Source organism: Hippocampus zosterae, chromosome 5, assembly GCF_025434085.1.
Source record: "Hippocampus zosterae strain Florida chromosome 5, ASM2543408v3, whole genome shotgun sequence".
NCBI classification, from domain to species: domain Eukaryota; kingdom Metazoa; phylum Chordata; class Actinopteri; order Syngnathiformes; family Syngnathidae; genus Hippocampus; species Hippocampus zosterae.
The window spans coordinates 3,891,288-3,918,127 of NC_067455.1; the positions used below are offsets into that span (position 1 = coordinate 3,891,288).

At 46.7% G+C, this 26,840-nt stretch overlaps 2 protein-coding genes across 5 annotated transcripts in view; one reads left to right on the top strand and one right to left on the bottom strand.

Annotated features, from left to right (window-relative positions):
* Positions 1-2,535: 2,535 nt before the first annotated feature.
* On the top strand, positions 2,536-5,038 carry LOC127600674 (adenosine receptor A1-like). Its single transcript, XM_052065401.1, has 2 exons — positions 2,536-2,873; positions 4,192-5,038. The coding sequence occupies exons 1-2, from the start codon at positions 2,536-2,538 to the stop codon at positions 5,006-5,008; spliced, it is 1,155 nt and encodes a 384-aa protein (XP_051921361.1). The 3' UTR covers positions 5,009-5,038.
* A 5,398-nt stretch (positions 5,039-10,436) lies between these two features.
* The window catches only part of LOC127600548 (cell adhesion molecule 4-like), a 184,141-nt gene continuing 167,737 nt past the window's right edge, over positions 10,437-26,840 (bottom strand). For 3 of the 4 annotated variants that reach the window (XM_052065212.1, XM_052065214.1, XM_052065211.1), the window contains exons 7-9: positions 21,737-21,820; positions 17,224-17,352; positions 10,437-13,227 (exon numbers count right to left, since the gene is read on the bottom strand). In XM_052065212.1, the coding sequence (XP_051921172.1) occupies positions 13,118-13,227; positions 17,224-17,352; positions 21,737-21,820 (323 nt within the window). In that variant the 3' untranslated portion in view covers positions 10,437-13,117. The remainder of the gene's footprint in view (positions 13,228-17,223; positions 17,353-21,736; positions 21,821-26,840) is intronic. The other variant, XM_052065213.1, reaches the window with a different exon arrangement.

Below are 26,840 nucleotides of genomic sequence, written 5' to 3' on the forward strand. Positions count from 1 at the left end.
CACCTCTTAATCGACCTTCTATTTTGCGATTCAAAGCTGGATGTTTTCCGCTTGAACAAGGTTCCAGCCAGTCTGTGAAAAGAGTACTCGATCAGCCAACACAACTAACAATTGCATAACAAACGCATTCGCTTTATCGAACTTAGGTTAAATTAGCAGTTAGCATAGCTTCTCAGTCTTTCCTCTTCATCCCTTCGTGAGAAGGATATTTGTCAGAACAGAAATGTAGCTTATTCCCCACTTCGGAGGTAATGATTACAGACTTAGAAGCGACTCCACGATATGTTTAGCCATGGCGGTAGCTTAGGTAGCGTGCGCTAATGTTCTGAATGCTAATGCTCATGCGACGTAATTTGCATGATTGGGCTTGAGTCTATTCAGAGTGTTGCGATGGGAAAGCCGTGGTCAAAAGTGCGCAGCTGCCTGTTGCGCGTTTGTATGGTGCTCACATTCTCAGTGGCTCGCTTCAGTGACCTTTTCTCTGGCCTCGTTTCCAGCTCTCTGCTAGACCCATCAAAAATATCCTCCCGCTCCCTGCAACTTTGTCTGCCCCTGGACCAAACCATGTATCCCATTTTCTCCACGCATCTGCACCCACTAACTGCTGTTTTGTTTGTTTTGCTCTGCCTGCTGTTCCTTTATGTACATTCATGTGAAACTTCTGAAATCCAAATAAGAATGGCAGCAGCACGACGTGGCGAATTATATCCCATCAAATGCATAGAAGCTTTCACGCAGAGGAACGATCCAGTTCTGGGTTTCAATGAGAATGCTATAGCTAAGATTGAAAAATACTGACTATTCAGTCCACAAATGTTGTGTTTGACAGCAATACCTAATCATATTTACAATTTCATGTGTACCAATGGATAAAATATCGAATCTTATTTTTACTTGAATCATGCTGCGACGTACTAATGACCCGTCAAAAATATTTTTACCGCAAGCTTAACTTATTTCAACCGGAGGCACGCATGCACTTGTGAATATGGTATAATACTGTTGTAAAACATGATGTAAGATAAGATAAGATATCCTTTATTCGTCCCACACTGGGGAAATTTACAGCCTCCAGCAGCAAGAATGTATGTAGAAAGAAGAAAGAAGAAAAAGAAAAAAAAACAACAAACATCTTTCAATTAAATGCAATATGAACACAAAATGGATAAATCGCAGTACTATTTACAATTTTCCTTCACATCATTTAATTACTATTATTATTAAAGTCGGGCGGCCCGGTAGTCCAGTGGTTAGCACGTCGGCTTCATAGTGCAGAGTTGCCGGGTTCGATTCCAGCTCCGACCTCCCTGTGTGGAGTTTGCATGTTCTCCCCGGGCCTGCGTGGGTTTTCTCCGGGTGCTCCGGTTTCCTCCCACATTCCAAAAACATGCGTGGCAGGCTGATTGAACACTCCAAATTGTCCCTAGGTGTGAGTGTGAATGGTTGTTCGTTTCTGTGTGCCCTGCGATTGGCTGGCAACCGATTCAGGGTGTCCCCCGCCTACTGCCCAGAGACAGCTGGGATAGGCTCCAGCACCCCCCACGACCCTAGTGAGGATCAAGCGGCTCGGAAGATGAATGAATGAATGAATATTATTAAAGTGTGCGTCAGCATATACGCTGTATCCTGTTTTGTTTTTGAATGATGTGGCGGTAGCATACTGTCTTGCTTGCTTCAAACCAGGAAAAGGGAATGTGCGTTGGGAGTTCCTTGCCGCACTGCTTGAAGAAACACCCGCATCTGTCAGACAATCAGACGACAGTGACATCACAGCCCTCTTCAGCCTGCGTTCTAGAACGAGGTTGGGGAGGGCTTCTGCGGAAGGGTTCCATTGTAGCCTCGAAAAAGTGACCAATCAGGACAGAGCTAGGCTGCTTTCACACGCTCGAGACATACCGAGGTCTTCCATGAAGTCAGTTGTTCCAAACAATGGAGTCGTGTGCAATTTTGCGGATAAATTCCAAAGTGCACAGCCGTGTGTCGACCAATCTTCCACCGTCCTCCCATCCTTCTCTCCATCAGTGTTAGCTGCAGCCTTTTAATCCTGCAGCGCAGACGTATACACGGGATTCATTCATTCATTCATTCATTCATCTTCCGAGCCGCTTGATCCTCACTAGGCTCGCGGGGGGTGCTGGAGCCTATCCCAGCTGTCTTCGGGCAGTAGGCGGGGGACACCCTGAATCGGTTGCCAGCCAATCGCAGGGCACACAGAAACGAACAACCATTCGCACTCACACTCACACCTAGGGACAATTTAGAGTGTTCAATCAGCCTGCCACGCATGTTTTTGGAATGTGGGAGGAAACCGGAGCACCCGGAGAAAACCCACGCAGGCCCGGGGAGAACATGCAAACTCCACACAGGGAGGCCGGAGCTGGAATCGAACCCGGTACCTCTGCACTGTGAAGCCGATGTGCTAACCACTTGGCTACCGGGCCGCCCGTATACACGGGATATTCACCGAAATAAGAATCAATCGCTCTTTACGTTTTCCAAACCTCCTTGAAATGTTTTGCTTGTTTCACTCAGGGCATGGAATTCCTGTGGCTCTACTCCCTCTGCCAGTGCATCGTTTCGGTAGCCGTCATAGTGGTGAGCGTGAGGTTATGCATGGCGGTCGGCGTGATCCAAAGCGCAAGACCGCAGCACGTGAGCGTGTCCTGCTGCCTCGGCCTGTGTCTGGGCTGGGTGGGCGCCATAGGGGGCGCGCTGGAGATCCCCGTCATCGTTTTCCTCAACCAGAGGACGCCGCAGTGCTTGTACACTTGTATCACCCTAGTGTGCTGCCCCCTGCTGGTGAGGCAGTTTACCATGTGCCTGCTGGTTCTGCTCACGCTGGACTGCCACCTGCAGCATTCCTGGCCCAGCAGGTGAGTCCGCGCTTTGCAAATACATCAGCGACCATTACGGCACCTCAGAATCAATTTACCCGCAAACGCATATCGTTAATGAAGTCATAAACGCCGCTCATTATCGCCGTCCACGTGAAAACGGAGGGTGAACGCGTGGGAGGCCGGAGTGGACAAACAAGCTGCTCTATGCAGTAAATGGAGAAAATCGATATAAAACAAAAGAGAAAACGGGCCGTAAACATGCCAGGATGAGTCATGAGGGATCCGCGTTACATCGCGACCCGGGACCGTTTCCGTTGCAGACTTTGCTTGACTTGCTAGCCGAAGACGTAAGGGTCAGTAAATATGAATAGGCGGAAACAATTTATTTATTTTTAAAATAGAACTTTTTTTTGTGTGTGTGTCAAATTGAATTCGTTCACAGATGGAGGTGTTGAGGTAATTTGAGTGTTTTTTTTCTTCATTTTTACATTTTCTAAGAAAAATCTGACATACAAAAAGATTTATGCATTTTCAGATTTTTCTAAAAACATTTGAACCTTGATCAAGACCATAAAGATATACAGAAAAAAATTCACCAGAAGTCTTTATTATTGGAAATTATTGGAATGGGAATTTCAAACTTTATAAATAAATAGAGGGCGGCCCGGTAGTCCAGTGGTTAGCACGTCGGCTTCACAGTGCAGAGGTACCGGGTTCGATTCCAGCTCCGGCCTCCCTGTGTGGAGTTTGCATGTTCTCCCCGGGCCTGCGTGGGTTTTCTCCGGGTGCTCCGGTTTCCTCCCACATTCCAAAAATATGCGTGGCAGGCTGATTGAACACTCTAAATTGTCCCTAGATGTGAGTGTGAGCATGGATGGTTGTTTGTCTCTGTGTGCCCTGCGATTGGCTGGCAACTGATTCAGGGTGTACCCCGCCTACTGCCCGAAGACAGCTGGGATAGGCTCCAGCACCCCCCGCGACCCTGGTGAGGATCAAGTGGTTCGGATGATGAATGAATGAATGAATAAATAAACAGAATACCTTGATCGTGATGTTGCCATAGTTACAACCGAGTGAAAGTAAACCAAGTAGCCTCATCCGTCTACAGGCAGTAGGCGGAGGACACCCTGAACTGGTTGTCAGCCAATCGTTAAACTGTTTGCTCTTTTAGCTTCTTTTTTTTTCCAAGTGAGCAAAAAGGCAGGAAAAGGCCAACAATACCATCCAACAATCAGCATTTGAACTTGACACATAATCAACCAATATTTTGTTCAAGGAAAATGGCTGCAAGCAAACCTGATACGTTTTTCCGTTCCTCGGCGTGTAATTCTTGATCCGTTTGCGTCCACACCAGGTACTCCACTCTGGTCACCCGTCAGCGAGCTTTGTGCGTGGTCCTTCTATGCTGGATGGCTTCCGTCCTGACCTCGTTCGGCCAGTTCATCAGCTCCGACGTCCTTGACAGGTGGGCTCGGAAGGACCTGGATCAGCACACCGTCGACCTCGGATTGGACGGCAACTGGAGCACACCGTCACCCGGTCTTACCCTTGCCCCCAAACCCCCCCACGAACGCGTGGTTATCGGGAAGCACCTTCCCTATGGAGGCTTCCTGTCCAAGTTTTACATGGAGGACTTGCGCAATTTCACCTACGCCGAGCTTCACAGTAGCCACTGGGGTGTTTGCGCCCCGGACACCATTCTGAGTCCGCAGTTCTTGGTCTACGTTCACGGAACGGCCGTGTTCACGCTCCCTTTGCTTTTCCTGCTGTTTCTTTACCTCGATCTTCATTGCAAGAACCCCAAGCAGGTTAGTCAGTCAGATGCCTCCCGGAGGCTGCGTTCGCTAGCTCTGTCCGTCTCCTTCTTAGTTCTGCTCTGCCTGCCGCTGCAAATCATCCACGCCGTCTTGCTCTTCACCCCCAGTGCCGTCCTCCCCTCCTGGGTTCACGCCGCGGCCGTGTTCTTTTTCCAGTTGTACGGTCTCGTACCCCGGGTTCTTTTCACTCCCACTGGGAAACAAGAGAGTGACGAGCGGGCGGCGTTCGCGCTCTCTGCTCTTCCGCCACCCACGGCGAAGTCTGTTCATAAGAGCTTTTGTGAAGCGGCGCACGCCGCTACGTGGGCCTCGGCCAAAAACTCCCTGAAAGCAAAAGTGTGCCCCGAAGTCTGAAATCCAAAGGTTTCTAAAAATTGCGCGAAAGCTGAAGTTTGCCCTGAGGTCTGAAATTGAGAAGGTTCCTCTGCTGACCCCCCCGATCCTCATCCCAGTCTCATAATAGAAATGAAAGAGTCCTCCTCGTTAATTTCGATGTAGCTTGCTAACTAATAAACAGGTGGACAAACACAAAAGTGATGTGAAGGACTTTTAACGAAACACCGCTGCATACAAAGGGTTGGACATGGAGCAAAAATTTGTCAGACAAAATTAAAGATCCTGAATTTTTATTTCAATTTTTTTTTCTCAAAGAATCTTAAAAATGTACTTTGAGCCAGTGAAGGGAAGCCGGAATTGGAGTTATGTGCTCCCGCTTACAAGCTCCAGTTAGGAGGAGGAGGCAACATTTTTGGACCAATTGGAGAAGTGGCTGACTCCAAAATAAGTGCGTTAAAGTCCTCCAGTCAAGTATGGATTACGGTTTCAAAATTGAGGAAGGAGATACAAACAAATGCTAACTCTGATTTTTATGATGATTCCCTTTTCATTTTTTCCTGTTTTACGTCCCTTTTGACTTCGGAAGGAACTGTTCCGACATGGCGGCTAGTGCTGTTCCTCTATCCCAGCCATGTCCATAGTCAAATCCGGCCCGCGGTCGAATTTCATCCGGCCCTCGGCCCCTGTCATAAAATCAGTGCCGTCTGGCCCGCAGGTTGGGCGCAATGGAACACGTGTTGCATTGACTGAGGTCTGGTAGACTGGTGAGTGATGTTTCATAGAGTACTGCTTCCCTCTAGTGGCTAAATGAGTAATAGCATTCACTAAATGAGTAATAGCATTTAGACACTAGAGGGCATCACTCACGAGTTAACAAGACATCACTCCGTGTTTATATTGACTGATATGTCATATTTCAAATGATCCTTGCAGTTGTGGGTATGTGTATTGCTTGTTCATTTCCCTGTTGTTCGAGTCAAAGCTTTTGTGACTATGGTGATACATTTTATGTTTCAAATCAATCAATTTGCACTCAGGAGACTTCTGTTTAAGAAAAAGTCAAGTGAATAAGCAGTTGCATGTGATATACCTGTTTCAAATGAACCAAAAGAAATTCTTAAGATTGTTGACATTAAAATAAAAATGGAAATGTGAAACAGACTGGCTTACTAAAATTTGTTGAACAATATTGTTGTTCAATGTAAAGAATTTCAGCCAAGGTCGGCCCCCTGACATTTTACCACATAAAATCTGGCCCCCTTGGCAAAAAGTTTGGACACCCCTGCTCTATCCCTAACGTGACAACCAGAAAGTAACCCGCTTACGATGAAATGAGGCATTTTCCTTTCTGTACAAATTTTTATGTATCGACCATTTTTGGCATTTACGTTACCATGAAAACAAAGTCGCCACCCGGGAATGCAAATGGTACAATCCAAGATGTCAATTGCTTATGCTGGGAACAACTTGCTAATTCAAAAACGGATTGGCAAACCTTCCAGTATTTTTCTGTATTTTTTTTTTTGGGGGGGGGGGCGTATTTTCCAGTTTTGACCTCACTCTCAACATTTGTCTGTTATGAAGCCTTACCATGTGTGCGGGTTGCTAGCAGCAACGTTGACTCAGAAGGTATCACAAAAAATAAACGGAGCAAATTGTGCCATTAGTTCCTGTGTTGTTATTGCTGTTGTTGTTGTTTTTTTTTTAACGAGTCATTAACCTCATGCACAGACGCTCGGAATAGCTTGCAACTGAAAAGGCCACTTCATTATCGTCTCCCACGCCAAATGTCAGCCAGAAAATTAATCCGCCCGATGAGGACGGCAATCCTGATCACAGATGTCACTTTTGCTGCCGAGGCCGTCCTTTGTCGTTGTTGTTGTTGTTTTTTTTTTATCTCCCCCGCGTGGCAAATTTCAAGTTTGTGTCAAGACAGCCACCCGTAATAAACATATGAGTGACAGCGTTTAATTAAACATTTTCTAATAACACGACGGTCCACAGAGCATGTCGCATTATAAAAGAGCGGAACATAATTAACCTGCTTTTGACACAATCTTCATGGTTGTTTTGATTACACTTGTAAATACAATGCTGATCTTTTTTTCCCTCATTAAAAAAAAAAAAAAACAGAGGGGGCCCCGGCTCCCTCGCTAATTGGATTGTTCATCTTGAACCGTCATTGATGTGCGGGAGAAAAACATGAAAAAGAATATTATTATTCTCGATGGTGAGTTGTACTGCTTGTGATGTTTTTTTTTTCCCATCACTCCCCTTTGTCACGTTCCTCTTTTGTCTTGATATTAATTTTTTTTCTCTTCACATTGTGCATTTACTGGCCACCGTATTAGGCACAAAGATTTACCATCCATCCATCCATCCATTTTCTGAACCGCTTAATCCTCACTAGGGTCGCGGGGGGTGCTGGAGCCTATCCCAGCTGTCTTCGGGCAGTAGGCGGGGGACACCCTGAATCAGTTGCCAGCCAATCGCAGGGCACACAGAGACAAACAACCATCCACGCTCACATTCACACCTCGGGACAATTTAGAGCGTCCAATCAGCCTACCATGCATGTTTTTTGGAATGTGGGAGGAAACCGGAGCACCCGGAGAAAACCCACGCAGGCCCGGGGAGAACATGCAAACTCCACACAGGGAGGCCGGAGCTGGAATCGAACCCGCTACCTATGCACTGTGAAGCCCACGTGCTAACCACTGGACTTACCGGGCCGCCTCCTCACTAGGGTCGCGGGGGGTGCTGGAGCCTATCCCAGCCGTCTTCGGGCAGTAGGCGGGGGACACCCTGAATTGGTTGCCAGCCAATCGCAGGGCACACAGAAACAAACAACCATTCGCACTCACACTCACACCTAGGGACAATTTTTAGTGTGTTCAATCAGCCTGCCACGCATGTTTTTGGAATGTGGGAGGAAACCGGAGCACCCGGAGAAAACCCACGCAGGCCCGGGGATGAACATGCAAACTCCACACAGGGAGGCCGGAGCTGGAATCGAACCCGGTACCTCTGCACTGTGAAGCTGACGTGCTAACCACTGGACTACCGGGCCTTACCGTGCGCATTAACCCACCGGGATTGTACCTTTGGCCACAATGCAGGATTGCGCTGAAAGTAAGTCATTTTAAACTAAAAAGAAAAAAACTTGAATGTAGTTTTGTTTCGGTGTAGCTGCCGGCGGCAGAGCACGCTCCGCTCGTTTTAATTTCTGAGCGCGGCCTCGCAGAACCTCATGCTTCAACTGTTTATTTTCCTTGTATTGCCTGATGAACTGGACTCGACTCCATTTTTTTTTTAGGGCACTCTGAATAACTGAACGGAACATTAGAGCGGTTATGGGGGCGACTCTAATGTTCATGGTCTCGGTTTTTGTAAAAAATTTGGTTCGGGGAGGGGGGGGGAGCCGAGTCCAAGATGGGCTTGTGGTTCACGTACATTGATGATTGTGCATTATGCTGAGAGCGTACTTTTGGGTTAGCGTATTGAGCTCCTGTGTGGGATCTCATTACGTCCGACAGGAATACCCGATAAATTGCATTTTCTCCCCGACGTTCCATTCCTTTCAAACCGCCCAAGTGGAGCTTTTTACAGCTAAATCTGCACACGTTGAAGGGGTTAAAATTATAGATTGTTCAGGTTTCCTCGTCGATTGTTCCGTCTGCTTCGAAAGCTCTCAGCTTCCTGATTATGCCTCAACACACTCACGTCGATGACGCTTGAAGCACCCCGCCGTGGTCACGCCCATAAATCAGTCAGTGCGCGCGCTTCCCGCAGCAACCGACTCGATTGCGCGGAGAAGATACAAAGCGATAACGTAACCACATCAGGAACGGATGGCGTTCCGTGTTTACCGCGACTCATACAAATGAAATACGACGGTCGTAAACGGGAACCTCACGCAATCGTGTGCGGCGGGGAAAAGAATCGCTCACGAGAGCGACCGAGGCGCTCATCGACTTGACGTTGTCGTTACCGGCCGCGTTATTCGCCGAATGCCGTAAACTCGAGGAGGAATACGCGTTGGCTGCTCGTCATGTACATCGATTTGACTCGTCGACGGACATGCCGCTTGCCGCGGTTCAATCGCGTCTCAAAAGCGTGACGGCGATCCACAAAGCCGCGTCTATAGTCGGTTCGAAAGAATGCATGAAAATGAGCAGTCATACGGTCGTCGTATATTTTGCTAACAGTGGTCTGTGTCTTTTTTTGTGTGGAAAAACAATGTTCCAGACCACAGGTATCAAACTCAAGGTCGGAGGGCCAGATCCGGCCCGCCAGGTCATTTTATGTGGCCCGGGAAACTTGTGTATATTTTGTAAACAGTGGTCTGTGTCTTTTTTTTGTGGAAAAACAATGTTCCAGACCACAGGTATCAAACTCAAGGCCGGAGGGCCAGATCCGGCCCGCCAGGTCATTTTATGTGGCCCGGGAAACTTGTGTATATTTTGTAAACAGTGGTCTGTGTCTTTTTTTTTGTGGAAAAACAATGTTCCAGACCACAGGTATCAAACTCAAGGCCGGAGGGCCAGATCCGGCCCGCCAGGTCATTTTATGTGGCCCGGGAAACTTGTGTATATTTTGTAAACAGTGGTCTGTGTCTTTTTTTTGTGGAAAAACAATGTTCCAGACCACAGGTATCAAACTCAAGGCTGGAGGGCCAGATCCGGCCCGCCAGGTCATTTTATGTGGCCCGGGAAAGCAAATCACTTATGTCAACTTGCAAAAATCTTTACCGAAATGTGAAATTGTCAAATAACATTGAGATTTTGCAATAATTTTGTAACCCTGTTCAACTCTGTCATGTGCTCTTTCGCAGCAGCGGCGACGCAGTTTTTCCGTCGGCAAAGTTGTCCAGTCGGAAAAAAGATGACGGACCCTGGAAAATGTGAAGTCGAATCAAAAGGCCAATATTTGCTTTTTGATTAGCCATCCATCACGCCAGCCCTGACGGGATTGGCTCCCTTCGAAAAAAAAAAAAACAATCACGATAAACTGCAGACATGCCCGCCGCGGCCATGTCAAGTCACGCCGCCGGCGTCCGTGCAAGTCCATGACTTTGATTGCCGCTTGACAATCTTTCTTTATGACGGAGCGGCACGGAGGCCCGTTCATTGATCCGTCGCCCCGGCGACCTCCGTTGAGAGCTTCTCGACAGAATCGGCTATTGATTGGGCGCAACATTACCAGCACATGTATTTGGGTTCCTCCATCTTCTTTTCTCGACTTGATGATTCATTTGTGGCGCCGCGCTTCCACCTGCTTTGTTTACTCTCTGCGCTCAAAACCGCCTTTCACGTCTTTATCTTTATCGTGCCGCTCGACTATTCCCCATCGATTTCATCACATGCGCCGTCTTCCTGCTTGTCTTTTCTCAATGTGGAAAAACAGCACCTGCTAAATCCAAGCGAAAAAACAGCAAAAACAAAAATACATCAAGGTTATTTTTATTTTAGAGTTGTTTTTTTTTATTTTCTCGTGCTTTGTACTTTTTCCCCTATAAAGAAATAGTTAGCTGTATATCAACAATGACACATGGACACGGAAATAAACGGTGAAAGGGAAGGAGAGGTGACGACTGGGCACAGAAAAAGGAGAGAGCGACAGAGTGAAAGAGAGAGAGAGAGAGAGAGAAGAAAAGTTGGCGGGAAGTTTTGGGATAAAAAAAACAAGACAACAACTCCTCTACGGTAGAATTAAAAACAAAGCATGAGAAGTGTACAGTTCTTGTAACATTTACAATTGTCATAATAACAACGTCGATAATAATAATAATAATAATTATAATAATAATAATAGCAGGAACAGGAACAACAATCATATTTGTTCAACAAAGAATTAAAAAAAAAGTCCGCTGGTTTCTACGTGGGATTATTAGGGCCACACTGAAATGTGAAAAATAGCAGGGGGGGGAAAAAAAGTCATACAACCTCAAGCGTCGAGTTGAAATGCTGTGTGTGTGTGGGGGGGGGGGGGAGTTCTATTTTTCCCCAGAATAAAGCTGAACTCAGATAATTTGTTAGAAAAATGAATAGCATCAGAAAAAAGTTGTAAAATATTACAAGAAAAAATAAAATCGCATTTCTTCAAGAATTAAAAAAGTAATCTCGCAAGGCGTCATTCGAACAAGTGAGATTCAAATTTAGGATTGAGAGAAAAAAAATCCCATTTTGGAAAAAAAGAAAGTCAGTAAAACTGCATCTTTTGGGAAAAAAAATTATTTCAGGAAATGTTTATGCCATCATTCAATATATCTAAATAATGGGAAAATTCTTTGCAATTGCAAAATAATTATTTGACCAAAAAATTTTTTTACAGTCACGAGGTGTTTTTTTCCCCTTTATTTTTCCCTCCCCAAAAAATTCCCAAACGAAGCGAAATGCAACAGTCTGAGATCAGCAGTCTCAAGTAACCTGCCACACAGAATTTTTTTTTTTTTTACTACACCCTTCAGAAAAAAAAAAAATACACGTTTCTACAAAATTTCTGACTTTTTTCCCCACCAACATTATGACTTGATTATTGATTTTCTTTTCAGTGGGGCCCTAATACGCCTTCGTAGTTTTCTGATAAAGACATTTTTTTTTTTTAATTTCATTTTATTTTTTTTCTTTAAAGATCACTGGACAGTAGTTTGTTCGGCTTAGCGCCTCTATCGGCTAATATTCAGTGTTAGTACAGTATAGCTTCATAATGCAATAGTAAACAGTTTCTTTGCTCTTAAAAGTTTAATTTACGCATCTGCTGTTTTTTTTTTATACAAAGGAATTCAGAGATATGTATACTCGCTTTGTCAATATGTTTACATATGAGTGTGTGTGTGTGTGGTTGCATTCAATTTGTTCTCACCCTTCCCATTAAGCCTTCTAACCCTTTTTTGACCCCTTTCATGACATTGGGAAATAATTAAGCTTCTCTTTCATGTCCCCGCAAGTAATATTTCCTTTTTGTCTCCCTCAGGGACGTGGGCCAACGTTAAGCCTTTCATTGGCGCCAAAACGACAAAAGCGGGAGGAGACGAGAAAGGAGGGTGGCGAGATAGAAGGGACGGAATACCAGAGAAGGTGGCAAGTCAAAGAGAAGACAACTTACATTTCCCTCATATGTCGAAGAAAGAAAATCACTTAAACCCCCCCACACCCCCAAACTCTTCCTGCCCCCCCCCCCCCCCCAGCAGGGGAGTCAAACAAGACTGAGCAAAAGCTAAACGGCAGAAATGTTCGGTGTTTGATTTAAATCCACAAGGTAAAATTCCCTTTGTTTGATGTTGAGTTTGACAGTAAATTTTGAGTGGGAGGGGCATTAAGCAATTTGAGGACTTTTTGTTTAAGTTGAAAAAACAATAATAATAATAATAATAATTAAATATATCAATTGAATGTCTGGGCACCTCTGTAGCATGATTATTTTGGGGGAGGGGGGGGGGTAATGCCCCAATTGAAAACATTTTCCTTTGGTCCAGATACCCCAAAGTATCACACTACTTTACACACCCGAATTCTTGTCTTGCTCGTATTGAGTGGGTGGACCTGTCTCATGCAAGTGAGCCACTGCTCCGAATGTGTGTGTGTGTGTGTGTGGGGGGGGGGGGGTGGACCTGTAAGTGAGCCACTGCTCCGAATGTGGGGGGGGGGGACAATATTCCCCCCTCACCCCCATTCCTGGAGGCAGAACTTCATATACTACACTGCGCACGAGCGTGTACATCGAGTACGAATCCTCCCAGGAGTCTCCTGTTCTTTTCCCGTAAATATGAGAACATTTACCGGCATCGACGGATCCTGGTGGGCTGAAATACCGCGCCGACGGGGGCATGCTTTTAAGACCTGCCAGAAAATTACGACACTTATTTGCTTCCCACGCTTCCTGCATCCGCGTTCCGTGTAAATCCCTCATTTCCTATTGTTCGCCTTTTTATTCGGATGTACAGAAAGCATCTTGTGCGCCCGTGAATGCCTGAGTAGGCTTTTTCACTTTATCCAAGCGCGTGTGAGTTTTAGCGTGTAATCATTTTGTGTGTGTGTTGTGAGTGTATAAGGTGTGATGGGGGCGGGGAGGGAAAAGGAAGTGGGGGGCGGGGCACAGGGATAAGGTCAGAGGTCGATGAGTAGGCTACAGTAGGTACTCCTTCTTGCCCTGGCTGGCGTCGTTGCCGTTGAGGAAGGCCTCCTGCACTTCGCCGTGCTCGTCCAAGCCGCTAGCCTCGTGGGTAAGGTAGGAGCCTTGTTGAGAGGAGAGCGAGAGATAGAGAGAGTAGGTTGGGGTAGGAAAGGGTCGGTTAGGCGGCGAAAGCGTCACGCTCGCAGCTCATGCAACAGCCTTCCATCCGACTCAAACTCGAGCTCCCGTGGTGGCCGTTTATTTTATTTCGATTTTATTTTGTACCTGACGGTTAATTGATTAGTTGTAGCGGCTTGGGGTCAGTACCAAGTGAGAATGGGCTCTCGGGTGCGGTACGAGCCTTGGGAATTAAAAGCAAGCGTGCCGGGGGTTGAATGGCGGTCGGGAAGGGGGGGGGGGGACAAAAGACAAAGAGGAGAACAGGCAGACGTTAGCTCTTGCGTCACATTTTCAAGGAGACACATCGGGCAGTTTTTCAGCGTTTCAAAGGGAGGCGTCGTGGGAAGAAGTTCGACGGCGTCTTAGCTTACAGAGAGGAGAGAAAGAAAAAAATGGCAGCGTGATTCGCATTCACTCCGGTTAGAACGATTTGGAAGTTCTCTCTCATACAAATGAGCCACTGCTCACTCCGCCCACTGAAGGTTTTGTTACCATGACGATCGGGAGCAGAGTTAGGGCTTTTGTGAGTAGGCAAGCGGCAACTTGTTCTCAAGTAGCCCGGACGCTTTAGTGGAAGCTTCATTGGTATTTTCACTCACATAAGCATCGCTTCGCCACTGAGGATGTTAAATTCATTCATCTTCCGAACCGCTTGATCCTCACTAGGGTCACGGGGGGTGCTGGAGCCTATCCCAGCTGTCTTTGGGCAGTAGGTGGGGGACACCCTGAATCGGTTGCCAGCCAATCGCAAGGCACACAGAAACGAACAACCATTCGCACTCACACTCACACCTAGGGACAATTTAGAGCGTCCAATCAGCCTACCATGCATGTTTTTGGAATGTGTGAGGAAACCGAGCACCCGGAGAAAACCCACGCAGGCCCGGGGAGAACATGCAAACTCCACACAGGGAGGCTGGAGCTGGAATCGAACCCAGTACCTCTGCACTGTGAAGCCGACGTGCTAACCACTGGACTACCGGGCCGCCCGGATGTTAAATGATTTTGTTTTTTTTTCCTTGCCCTCCTGTGGGGGTTGAGATCAGGGATGTCGTTTTTATTTGTCAACGGTGTACTTGTGAAGCCCTGGTGAGACTCTTTTGTGTTTCAGAGCTCTGTAAATCCATTTCAGTGGATCCGACATGAGGCGCATGCAGCGGACAAACAACAAACAAACAACTTTGTCTCCAAGCCAACATCTTCAGGTAATATTGGACACTTGAGCATCACTTGAAAATGGCCCATGATTGCCCAGCCTCGCTACCAAGTCAACGGCAGAGTAACATACACTCGCAAAACAACCCAGAGGCTGAGAAAAAAAAAAAAAAGTAAAAAGAGTACCCACAGAATGACAAAATAGGACAATTCTCACACCCGGAAGCAGCACGTTATGTAAATTCAACAAACCGTGACACCACGATTCAGCAAAATCCAGAACGGCAGACACAAATTGAGAACACCTTGCTCACCGGCACATTTTCGGAACCGGTGCGGCTAAGAAAAAGGTTCTTTTGATTACGTAATTGCAGAGTTAGCACACCAGAGACCCAATTATTTGAGTCCATTTTCAATAATACGTCCCCTTGAATAACTCTCCAGCGTCCGCAAACACGCACACGCACACGTCGCCCTCCTGCGTATCGACCGTCTTAACGGAAAGGGCTGACAGTCAGGACAATAGCACGAATGGGGCCCCCCCTATGTCCGGAAATCGATTGGTCGTAATAGTCGGGTCTGAATGTTGATTGGCAGCAACAAAGGCAAGGCCGTAGCCGAAGGCTAACTGGCAGCTTGTCTGGCTCACCGGCGGCTCGATCATTTCTTACTTGGCGGCCGCTGAGCACACTCGAAGGCTGCCAACATTGGGTCGAAGAGAAAGCGGGTAGGGGGGGGGGGCACTTAGAAAGATGGGGAGCTTCATTTTAATGGATGAGCCTTAATATAGTAGCATATAGTCATAAAACAAGGAGCGAGCGCTTACTTTGGCCGCTATCCTGTCCAAGGTGATCCGTCATGGGACCACGCCAGGAGCCGCTCGTCACTTTAAAACGGGGGTTGGCCAATTCATTTTGCTAAAGGGCCACATGAGAAACTTGGAACGCCGAGCCAACATACTCGGCTCAACTTTTTTTTCAACATTTTTCATTCATTCATTCATTCATTCATCTTCCGTACCGCTTGATCCTCACTAGGGTCGCGGGGGGTGCTGGAGCCTATCCCAGCTGTCTCTGGGCAGTAGGCGGGGTACACCCTGAATCGGTTGCCAGCCAATCACAGGGCACACAGAAACGAACAACCATTCGCACTCACACTCACACCTAGGGACAATTTAGAGTGTTCAATCAGCCTGCCACGCATGTTTTTGGAATGTGGGAGGAAACCGGAGCACCCGGAGAAAACCCACGCAGGCCCGGGGAGAACATGCAAACTCCACACAGGGAGGCCGGTGCTGGAATCGAACCCGGTACCTCCGCACTGTGAAACCAACGTGCTAACCACTGGACTACCGGGCCGCCTTTTCAACATTTAGAAAAGTAAAAATTTTTGACTGGTAAATACCGACTTGCAAATAGGTCCGACTGCACCGATGAGTTTGAAAGTGTTTGTTTGTTTGTTTTTTAAAAAAATGGTTTTTCATTGTGTCGTTGCAATACAGTTTGTGTATTGACTTCTGCGCTCTATGTGTGAGTGGAGAGACAGATTTTGTGGCGCCAATGCATTCATTCATTCATTCATTCATCTTCTGAGCCGCTTGATCCTCACTAGGGTCGCGGGGGTTGCTGGAGCCGATCCCAGCCGTCTTCGGGCAGTAGGCGGGGGACACCCTGAATCAGTTGCCAGCCAATCACAGGGCACAGAGACGAACAATCATCCACGCTCACATTCACACCTAGGGACAATTTAGAGCGTCCAATCAGCCTGCCACGCATGTTTTTGGAATGTGGGAGGAAACCGGAGAGCACCCGGAGAAAGCCCACGCAGGCCCGGGGAGAACATGCAAACTCCACACAGGGAGGCCGGAGCTGGAATCGAACCCGGTACCTCTGCACTGTGTAGCCGACGTGCTAACCACTGGACTATCGGGCCGCCCTGTTCAACATTTAGAAAAGTAAACATTTTTGACTGGCAAATACCGACTTGCAAATAGGTCCTACTGCACCGATGCGTTTGAAAGTGTTTATTTGTTTGTTTTTAAAAAAAATGTTTTTTCATTGTGTCGTTGCAATACAGTTTGTGTATTGACTTCTGCGCTCTATGTGTGAGTGGAGAGACAGATTTTGTGGCGCCAATGCATTCATTCATTCATTCATTCATCTTCTGAGCCGCTTGATCCTCACTAGGGTCGCGGGGGTTGCTGGAGCCGATCCCAGCTGTCTTCGGGCAGTAGGCGGGGGACACCCTGAATCGGTTGCCAGCCAATCGCAGGGCACACAGAGACGAACAACCATTCACACTCACACTCACGCCTAGGGACAATTTAGAGTGTTCAATCAGCCTACAATGCATGTTTTTGGAATGTGGGAGGAAACCGGAGCACCCGGAGAAAACCCACGCAGGCCCGGGGAGAACATGCAAACTCCACACAGGGAGGCCGCAGCTGGAATCGAACCCGGTACCTCCGCACTGTGAAGCCGACGTGCTAACCACTGGACTACCGGGCCGCCGGCGCCAATGCATTTGAACGGAATGTCTGATGTTTGTGTGTGCTTTTGAGCGTACGTGTGTGTGGATGGGCACATCCACCAGGCGACAACTAAATGTAACACGGAGTTAGCCGCCAATAAAAACATGAGACAAATGACTGTTATCGGACATGTTTGGTGTCACGAATGTAAACGGATGGCGTCGGCGTCGGCGCATTTCATGCTTAATAACATTTAAGACCAACGTATGCCCGTTCTGGCAGCAGGAGCGTGCGCGCTGGTGTGTGCTTTTACCTTTCTGGCGCACGGAGCACCAGATGGTGACGATGAGCACGCAGATGATGGTGAAAACCAGCAGGGCCAGCACGCCACCGATCACCGCGTAGGGAACCGCGCTGTGAGTCTCCACCACTGCGCCGGGATCTACGCAAAGACAAAAGGTGGTCAGTGACAGGAATATGTGGCATGTTTGTCCATTTGTGGATTGTTTGTGTGGCGGGGGTCGGGGGTGGGGGGCTAATGATCTGTTTAAAAAGTAATTATGTTTTTGATACTGTTTCTGAAACATTACGAGGTGCCACAAAGTACGACGATAGCCCCGATTAGGATCGTATTATTATTATTATTGTCATTATGTTAATCTGGTTGATTTTTATTTCCTTTTGAATTTTTTTTTTTACATTCAGTTAGTTCAGCTTATACATCAGGTTTGTTGTTGTAATTTTTTTTTAATGGTAGTTTTTTTTAAATATCATATTTTCCGCACTATAAGGCGCAACTAAAACCATTAAATTTATTCAAAAGCCGACAACGTGCCTTATAATCGGATGCGGCGGATATACGGATCAATATTCTGATCTCTTGGACGTAGTATTTTAAATGCTCTGTCAAACGCTTCGTTACAGCTGCGGCGATTGTGAAAGCGCAATACAAATAAAGCTGTATTGCATTGTATGCTCTTTAGAATAGCTCCATCTAGTGGATGCTTAACGCAACTGTAGCTTCTCTTCTAGGCGCCTTATAACACGGTGCGCCCTATACCTATATATGAAAACTAGTTTTAAAATAAGTCATTCATTGAAGGTGCGCCTGATACTATGAAGCGCCTTATTGTGTGGAAAATACGGCGGATGGAGTATTTGTCGATTGTCAGATAAAAACCCAAAAAGGTGCAGGTATTGTTTTTGTCCACTTGGGGTCACCACCCTCACGTTCTACAGAAACCGAATCCGCGTCTGTGACCGAATGCGTGCGACTTGAATCGGCAGGCCTGGTCTGTTGAGTGACACGAAATGCCGCCAAATGAGATTAGGCGGTTGGGCGGCTAATCGGGCTAACGTTTTTGCCACTCTGCGCGTTGGGTGACGGCGTTAGTTGATGCCGTCAGCAAGCCTGCAATGAACGTCCTTGTATATCCTGTATTTTGTAACTGTTTGTTCAGTCAAATGATTGAAAAATCCATCCTCCCTCTATCCTAACCACCTGTGAAGGGATTACACGATTTGCTCGAAACCAGCGGCAATTAGCTACACTGAATTAGCTACCAATGTTTACCCGACCGTTAGACGCGCAGTTGTGTACTTGAGTCGCTTGTGCTTTGCTGTAGGCACGTTGCACTTCAGCTTCTGCGGAGGAACGTTACACGACGCTATTAACTTCATACTATAAAGGAGGCCACCCCTTTTCAGAGTGGAGAGCGCAGTGAATAGACAAAGGGGACGACGTGATAAAACCAAGACACGGGAAGATGGTTGGGAGTAGAGAAAAAAAAGAAAAAAAAGAAAAATGGAGGTAGAAAGCAGCAGGAGTGGGCAGACGGGAGATAAAAAGTCGATATCTTCCACCCGAGTTACATTATCACCTCTCATCACTCCCCCCAAGCTGCACCGTTGCTGATAGAATGGCTGAGAAATCAGGACGGTGAATAAAGCAAGAGCTTGAAAAAAAACACATTCAGCGCAATGCATTTTGAATGAGGGAAATTCGGGGAGGGGTTTTTTGACCTCACCCACCGTCGTAGCCGCCCGCCCGGCAAATGGAATCAACCACTTAAGATGAGTGAGGGGAGATAAAGAAATAAAAGTGCGAGTGGAATCGTCTGACATTTTGTTTCATCGCTTGTGCTGACCTTTTTAAGAACAGTCAGCATGCTGAGGTGTGAAGCACGTTACTGCTCGTTTAAACCGATTTTGAATCCATCGGCCGCAATGTTAGGTACCCCCCTCAAGATTCGGAACGACAAAAATCGCCACCAAATTTCCCATTAAAATGAACTGAAATGGCATGAATCCGTTCCACCCCCACAAAAAAAAACTCCCACCATTTTGTTTTGGTTGCTGCGTGTTTTAAAATGAAGAAAAATAGCCCCGTGTTGTATCAATACCCAACAAAACATTTTTTAAAAATCATTTAAAAAGTAGTTAAAGTCATTAATTTAAAAAAATGAAAATATTCAGGTTGGTTGTACACACCTGTACTGTCAACAAAGTGTTATCTAGCTTTTAAAACCAAAAAACAGCAATTTTGTTTTTTTCTGAAGGTAACTAATATATTTCTTCCTAACCGCTTGATCCTCACTAGGGTCGCGGGGGGTGCTGGAGCCTATCCCAGCTGTTTCCGGGCAGTAGGCGGGGGACACCCTGAATCGGTTGCCAGCCAATCGCAGGGCACACAGAGATGAACAACCATTTGCACTCATACTCACACCTAGGGACAATTTAGAGTGTTCAATCAGCCTGCCATGCATGTTTTTGGAATGTGGGAGGAAACCGGAGCACCCGGAGAAAACCCACGCAGGCCCGGGGAGAACATGCAAACTCCACACAGGGAGGCCGGAGCTGGAATCGAACCCGGTACCTCTGCACTGTGAAGCCGACATGCTAACCACTGGACTACCGGGCCGCCCCGGTAACTAATATAGTCACTTGTAATCTAACTTTTAAAACTAAGTAATCAGAAAACTAACTTAAGGTAACCGTGGCAACGCCGGTCACCGTACAATCAAATATGATGGAATGAATAACCAAAAAATAAAAAATAAAAAATCTTTCCTTGGAATCACTAGCAAGAAAATGACGGGCTATAAAAACTAAGGCAAGACGTTTAAAAAAGTTTGCAAACCGTCAGACACAGTAAAGGGACCGAGTCGTCCTGCTACGCTAATATATTTTCACGCCGCTCACCATAACGGCACTTGAAGAGCAAATGGACTTTTTACATTAAGTGTCACCTAAAAAAAAAAAAAAAAGCCAAGAAGCGCTGCTCGAGTGGATTTAGCAATATCACTACCTTCAGCATATTTCCGTTTTTAACCGTCTGACAGGCCCTGATCTCGAGGATCGACGAAGCGCCGCAAGCTTGATTCCCCGCAACTCTCTTGACATTTACGCAAACGTACACAAACGCCAGCAGGTCGAACATCATCTACCCGCAAGATGAAAACATGCCCGCTTTTTGTCTGCCGTCTCCTTGCTGTTGAAAAGAAAGCGCCACTGTAGCGAGGGCTGCATGAATGAATGAGAGAAATAGATGACTTGGTCTGTATAGTGAACACGCTTTTGTGATTCCTAACCAGGGTGCGCTGGGAAAAAAAAATATGGTGTGTTGAATTTGCTCCATTTTATTTTGTCAAGTGGTTGGAAGAAATACGGACGTTGTATCGGTCTGTCGTGGTGAAGAAGGAGCTGAGCCAAAGGGCGAAGCTCTCAATTTACCGGTCGATCTATGTCCCAACCCTCATCTATGGTCACGAGCTATGGGTCGTGACCGAAAGAACGAGATCCCGGATACAAGCGGCCGAAATGAGTTTTCTCCGCAGGGTGTCTGGGCTCTCCCTTAGAGATAAGGTGAGAAGCTCAGTCATCCGGGAGGGGCTCCGAGTCGAGCCGCTTCTCCTCCACATCGAGAGGAGCCAGATGAGGTGGCTTGGGCATCTGATTCGGATGCCTCCTGAGCACCTCCGTGGTGAGGTGTTCCGGGCATGTCCCACCGGGAGGAGACCCCGAGGAAGACATAGGACAGGCTGGAGAGACTATGTCACCCAGCTGGCCTGGGAACGACTCGGGATCCCCCGGGGAGAGCTGGAAGAAGTAGCTAGGGAGAGGGAAGTCTGGGCTTCCCTGCTAAAGCTGTTGCCCCCGCGACCCGGCCCCGGATAAGCGGTAGATGATGGATGGATGGATGGATGGTTGGAAGAAATGAAATAATTTTTGTTTGTGATTGGAGTCCTTTTTTTTTTTTTTGCAGGGTGTGTATGGGGGGCGGGGGTTAATTTCCATATTTCCATTTCCGTTGGGGAAAGATGATTTAAGATGCACCACTGCAGTTTATGAAGAGTTTGACGTACGCCAAAGCTCTTTCTTCAGCTGTCACACTCTTGAGGGGGTTAATACGATTCGACATCCACCGGGATGGCTCACCCGTCGCGTTCCTTCGCTGCATTTCGGATGTTCCTATATTCTTCCTGGCGGCTTTTCGAACCACCTCCCCCATTTATGCAGGAGGCACACGAGGCACCCAAACGATCCAACACTCACACGCGGGCTTTCCAATGCGCTAGCTAATGCTGAGTCGGTGAAATGTGCGCCCAGTGATAAGAAAGGAAGCAGGAGTGAGCGATTGTGTGCCGAGCATCAGCAGGTATGCAAGCTTGTGGAAATTCAGGACAAAGGAAGGTTGCAGCACAACAATGGTGGCGTGTGTGTGTGTGTGTGTGTGTGTGTGTGAGGAGACAAAAGAGGAAGACACCAGAGGAGAATGAGGATGGAGATGAAGGGCAACAGTCGGGGAAAAAAATGCTGTGCATTACCTTTGGGGTCCAGCGAAAGGGACGGGGTGACGTTGGGATGGGAAGTGGAAGTGGGAGGGGCGGTGCTTGGGAATGACACATTATCTACACACACACACACACACACACAAGCAAGAAATGGGATCACACACATGGACAAAAAAACATGGCGACAGCTCGGACATGCAGTGACGTGAAGACGCACACGACAGCGAGACGTAAGGTCACAGTTGTAATAAAGTTGTAATAAATATATAATATATATGTAATAATAATATAGGACTGCACGACTGTCCGTGTTTTATGTTATGTGTTGTGTTTATTAATTTACTTTATGTTAACTGTTTTGTAAAGCGCTTTGTTACAGCTGCCGCTGTTGTGAAAGCGCTATATAAATCAGCATGTATTGTATTGTAATGTATTGTATAAAATGTGATTTATTCCTTTGATGTGTTTTGGTTTGATTTTCATTGATTCTGCTAATTGAAATGAATGGTCGTCATTTTGATTCTAAGTATGTAGCCTAATGGAGAGTTTTGTCTGGATTATATTTCAAAATCTCAATTTTATTATAATTACGGTATATTTCTTGTAGAGTTTATTTTGCTTTCGGACTCATTCAATTATATACTCAAGACACAAAACGTTATGCATCGTGCGGGACTTGAAGGCAGCGAAACACATCCACAAGGTAACTGCACAACACTCGCTACGTTGCAACAGCAGGCCGAAGAGACGCTGGCTGGCATTGTCCGTGACAGATGCACTTCCAATCAAAACAAGCTCGCGCTGAGATTGTCTCACTTCAAGGCAGACGATTCGCTCGGCAAATCGATGACAGCGTCACAATGCGAAGTCGTGCGAAAGGTATGAAAGACGATATTAGTGTTAAAAGACTAAAACAATAGTTGACAAACAAAACAAAAAACAATCGTGGGCCGGCAGCTCACTGTCTGTACAAGCGGTGTTATTTCTGGCAGCCATCTTAGTTGTGGTCTTTTGGAATAAAAAAAAGCTCCTTTCCTTAATCACAAAATAAATCGTTAAATTCTGGAGGTAACTGCATATCCAATGGGAGAAAATGAGTTTCCGAATGCCAAACGGATGCCGTTGGACTTCCGAGTTTCCACGGTGGTGCGCGGCGCACCTCTCCGCATGCGGCATACCAATACACACCAGAGGGCTTTCTCGTCAGGAGTTAATTTATCGGTAAGTACTGGGATGTCTCTCCTCACATTCTCCCGTCGGCCCAAAGATCATCAATCTCCTTCTACACTCCTCTCCTGTCAGCGCTAACGCTTCCAGCCATCCTCACTCTTCATCCTCCTGCGTCACTTTCTCATTCTTAAAGGGACAGAGTGTAAAAATGTGTTGATTTTTCAATATTTCAAAAACCCACAATGAATTTCAACAATAAGAAAAAAACTGTTCTATCACATCAATGTATTTTTGTTTTTTGGCGGTGAACTATTCATTCATTCATTCATTCATTCATCTTCCTAACCGCTTGATCCTCACTAGGGTCACGGGGGGTGCTGGAGCCTATCCCAGCTGTCTTCGGGCAGTAGGCGGGGGGCACACTGAATCGGTTGCCAGCCAATCGCAGGGCACACAGAAACGAACAACCATTCGCTCTCACACTCACACCTAGGGACAATTTAAAGTGTTCAATTAGCCTGCCATGCATGTTTTCGGAATGTGGGAGGAAACCGGAGCACCCGGAGAAAACCCGGGGAGAACATGCAAACTCCACACAGGGAGGCCGGAGCTGGAATCGAACCCGGTACCTCTGCACTGTGAAGCCGACGTGCTAACCACTGGACTACCGGGCCGCCCCGGAGGTGAACTAATCACTAATTATATTATAGATGGCACACCTCCTCTACAGGAGGCTGCCATGTTTCGCAGCCATCTTTCGGCTACAGATACCCGAAGGTGACAAATTTCGAGAATGTAGTTCATCAACATGGTGACTACGGCATGTGTCACAAGTTCCATGCACTTACTTTGTCACGTGAAGGAATATTAGAAGCCATTTGGAATGACATGAGCTCGCTGAGGCACCGCAGTGCGCGGTTCAAAATGCACTCGGTTTGAGCTGAGGTCATTGCATTCTATTCGTTCACCACTAGAGGCCACTAAATTTTACATTATATATCTTTATGAACAAATGTACACTTTGTCATGCACATGCAAAAGTGGTTTATGTGGAAATGAACGCGTAAGTTAAGAACACATAACTAATGTGTGTGTGTGTGTGTGTGTGTGTGTGTTGGACACTCCAGTGTAAGTCAAGTCAGTCAAGACTGAGGCTTAATGACCAAGGTTGGAGCGCTAATTAACTAGATGCTGATTAATTCCTCTTAGCAGTGGTGACCTCATCATTTTTCTTTCTCACCATTTCCATATTTTTTCCCTTTTTTTGTGTGTGTGTGTTCCTCTCACTGTCCTTCGACGTTGCCGCTCCGCCTCTCTTCGGCTTAATTAAAGAGAACGCTCGGCAAGCTGTCGGGCTTTTGGCCGCCGGCGCGCCGCCTCGTATTGTTATGGGTTAACGCGTTAACGGCTGCCAATCAGGCGCGTGGCCCAGGTTGTATTCCCGGCGATGGATGCGGTGCCACTCGACGATAATGACATCTCGCTCACTCTCTCTATATCACATCCCTGCAGGAGTGGGCCCGAAGATACTGCGCCTGACATTTTGGATCAGCCTGTGTCCTGCATGGGACCTCCACGCCTGCTACGCCTGCTGTAATAGTCCATCTTTCCTTGTTGCCCACATCGTCTTCTGGTGTAAACTTTGGGACTACTCAAGAGTATGCGTGCCGGTATCGGTCTTAAAGAACATAATTGTTCCTTCAATTTTTTTTTCGTTAGCATGTCTGACACAATTAATGTGACGTGATTTTCACAGTTCTCGCCATAAAAATTTTCAAATCGTGGTAGGTCTAACTGCGCTCCACAGTCTCCGCTTGGATGCACTGGTTGATTTTCATGCTTGGCCTAGTCAAATTAATTGATTGCGGAGTGCCACAAGGTAGTTGTTTAGGTCCATTGCTTTTCTCAGTTTGTAGTAATGAATGACCACTCGTCCCCGAGCAAGCTAAGATGTCGATGCATGCAGATGAACAAACAAAATACACCGCTTCCGTGACATTAGACAAACTTGGAAGTGCAGACAGTGGTCAAATGGATCACTAACAACAAATGAGACTTTAATATTACTAAAACAAAATGCATGGTATTTGTTCATGAATGAGACAAAATTTAACTTCTCTGTAAAAGAGACCCAAACTCATTCCTGGTCACGTCGTATTCCTTGCCATCTATTATGCTCTTTCGTGGTGCCCATCTCCCGCCTTTTCTGAACCTCTGCCATCTCCGAGGACCAATGTCAAATTAAAATAACAAAACCAACGCATGCATGGTGACTCCCTGGATGGAAATGCCTCCATCCAGAGAGCGTGTGAGGTCAGTAAACATGTTGACGAGCATGGAGACAATCTTGGTTTTATGCCTGCGGGATATTTTAACGACAGTGCGTCATAACAAAACGAAATGAGGGAATAGTCTTGATAAAAATTGTGTTTATTCCCTCAAGAAGCTCAATTTCGAAAAACAATTGGAAGATGCATTAAAGGTGTGGTGGCCCCAAAGAATAAAATGCAACCTCTGTTTTTATGCACACAGGCAGATGAATGCACGTCGCGTACAGTACGTCCATACATACGGCTCGTATCTTTCCATTCTCTCTCTCTCTCCCGCAGTTCAATTCTAATGGGGTTTTATTGGCTGGGCCATTCATCTGGGTGCATCAGCTCTGTTCAATTACATAAAGGAGCCCTTCGGGCATTCGTCACACAATCAGCGCATTCTCCAACCGGTGGCCACCGCACCCGCATGCAGCGTTGCATTGAACACATGAACAAAAAGAGTCTAATTTTGCTCTTCACAAAAGTTGCACAGAAAAGAAACAACAATTGGAGGCTTGGTCCGCGACACAATCTGCAGATGGCTCCCCTAGCTCTGTGTGTGTGTGCGTAATTTTTTTTTTAATCAGTATTTTTCCTTCCGTGTGTATGTGTTCGCTCACTAGTAGCTTCATTAGGTACACGGGCTGAAACTAATGAGGTCAAATATAGCAGCCCTTTCTGAAATTTAGCCGTCAACGTTAATTTATCAATATGTTTAGAGTTGCCGTTTGCACTGGTGGCAAATTCTGCTTCTTCGTGGAAAGATTTCTCAATTTGTTTGGTTACCTTATCAGCACAATTTAAAAAGAAATCTTCAGCATTATTGTCTAATTTACTTCCCTGAGTATTAGGCAGAAATAATATTTAATCTGGCGGCCCGGTAGTCCAGTGGTTAGCACGTGGGCTTCACAGTGCAGAGGTACCGGGTTCGATTCCAGCTCCGGCCTCCCTGTGTGGAGTTTGCATGTTCTCCCCGGGCCTGCGTGGGTTTTCACCGGGTACTCCGGTTTCCTCCCACATTCCAAAAACATGCGTGGCAGGCTGATTGAACACTCTAAATTGTCCCTAGGTGTGAGTGTGAGTGCGACTGGTTGTTCGTTTCTGTGTGCCCTGCGATTGTCTGGCAAACGATTCAGGGTGTCCCCCGCCTACTGCCCGAAGACGGCTGGGATAGGCTCCAGCACCCCCCGCAACCCTAGTGAGGATCAAGCGGCTTGGAAGATGAATGAATGAATGAATGAATATTTAATCTTTGCAGAGGATAAAGAATATATTCATGCTCAGTGTTTGTGTTCAAATATCCATTGCTTAATATGGTTATTTCTAGCCATGTATTGGTTAAAGGTGGCACGTGATGGGTCAAGTTAGTGAAAAATCCCCCCCCCCCCCCCCCCCCAAAAGAAACACATAGGTGCCACTACTTGCAAGCAGATAACATAACAATACTCAGTGCCATTCATTCATTCATCTTCCGAGCCGCTTGATCTTCACTAGGGTCGCGGGGGGTGCTGGAGCCGATCCCAGCTGTCTCCGGGCAGCAGGCGGGGGACACCCTGAATCGGTTGCCAGCCAATCGCAGGGCACACAGAGACGAACAACCATTCGCACTCACACTCACACCTAGGGACAATGTAGTGTTCAATCAGCCTGCC

Bases quoted from the DNA above. Each gene is read 5' to 3' on its own strand.
- LOC127600674 (XM_052065401.1), top strand. From the start codon at position 2,536: ATGGAATTCCTGTGGCTCTACTCCCTCTGCCAGTGCATCGTTTCGGTA. The intron at 2,874-4,191 runs GTGAGTCCGCGC...CGTCCACACCAG, and splicing joins CAGCATTCCTGGCCCAGCAG to GTACTCCACTCTGGTCACCC.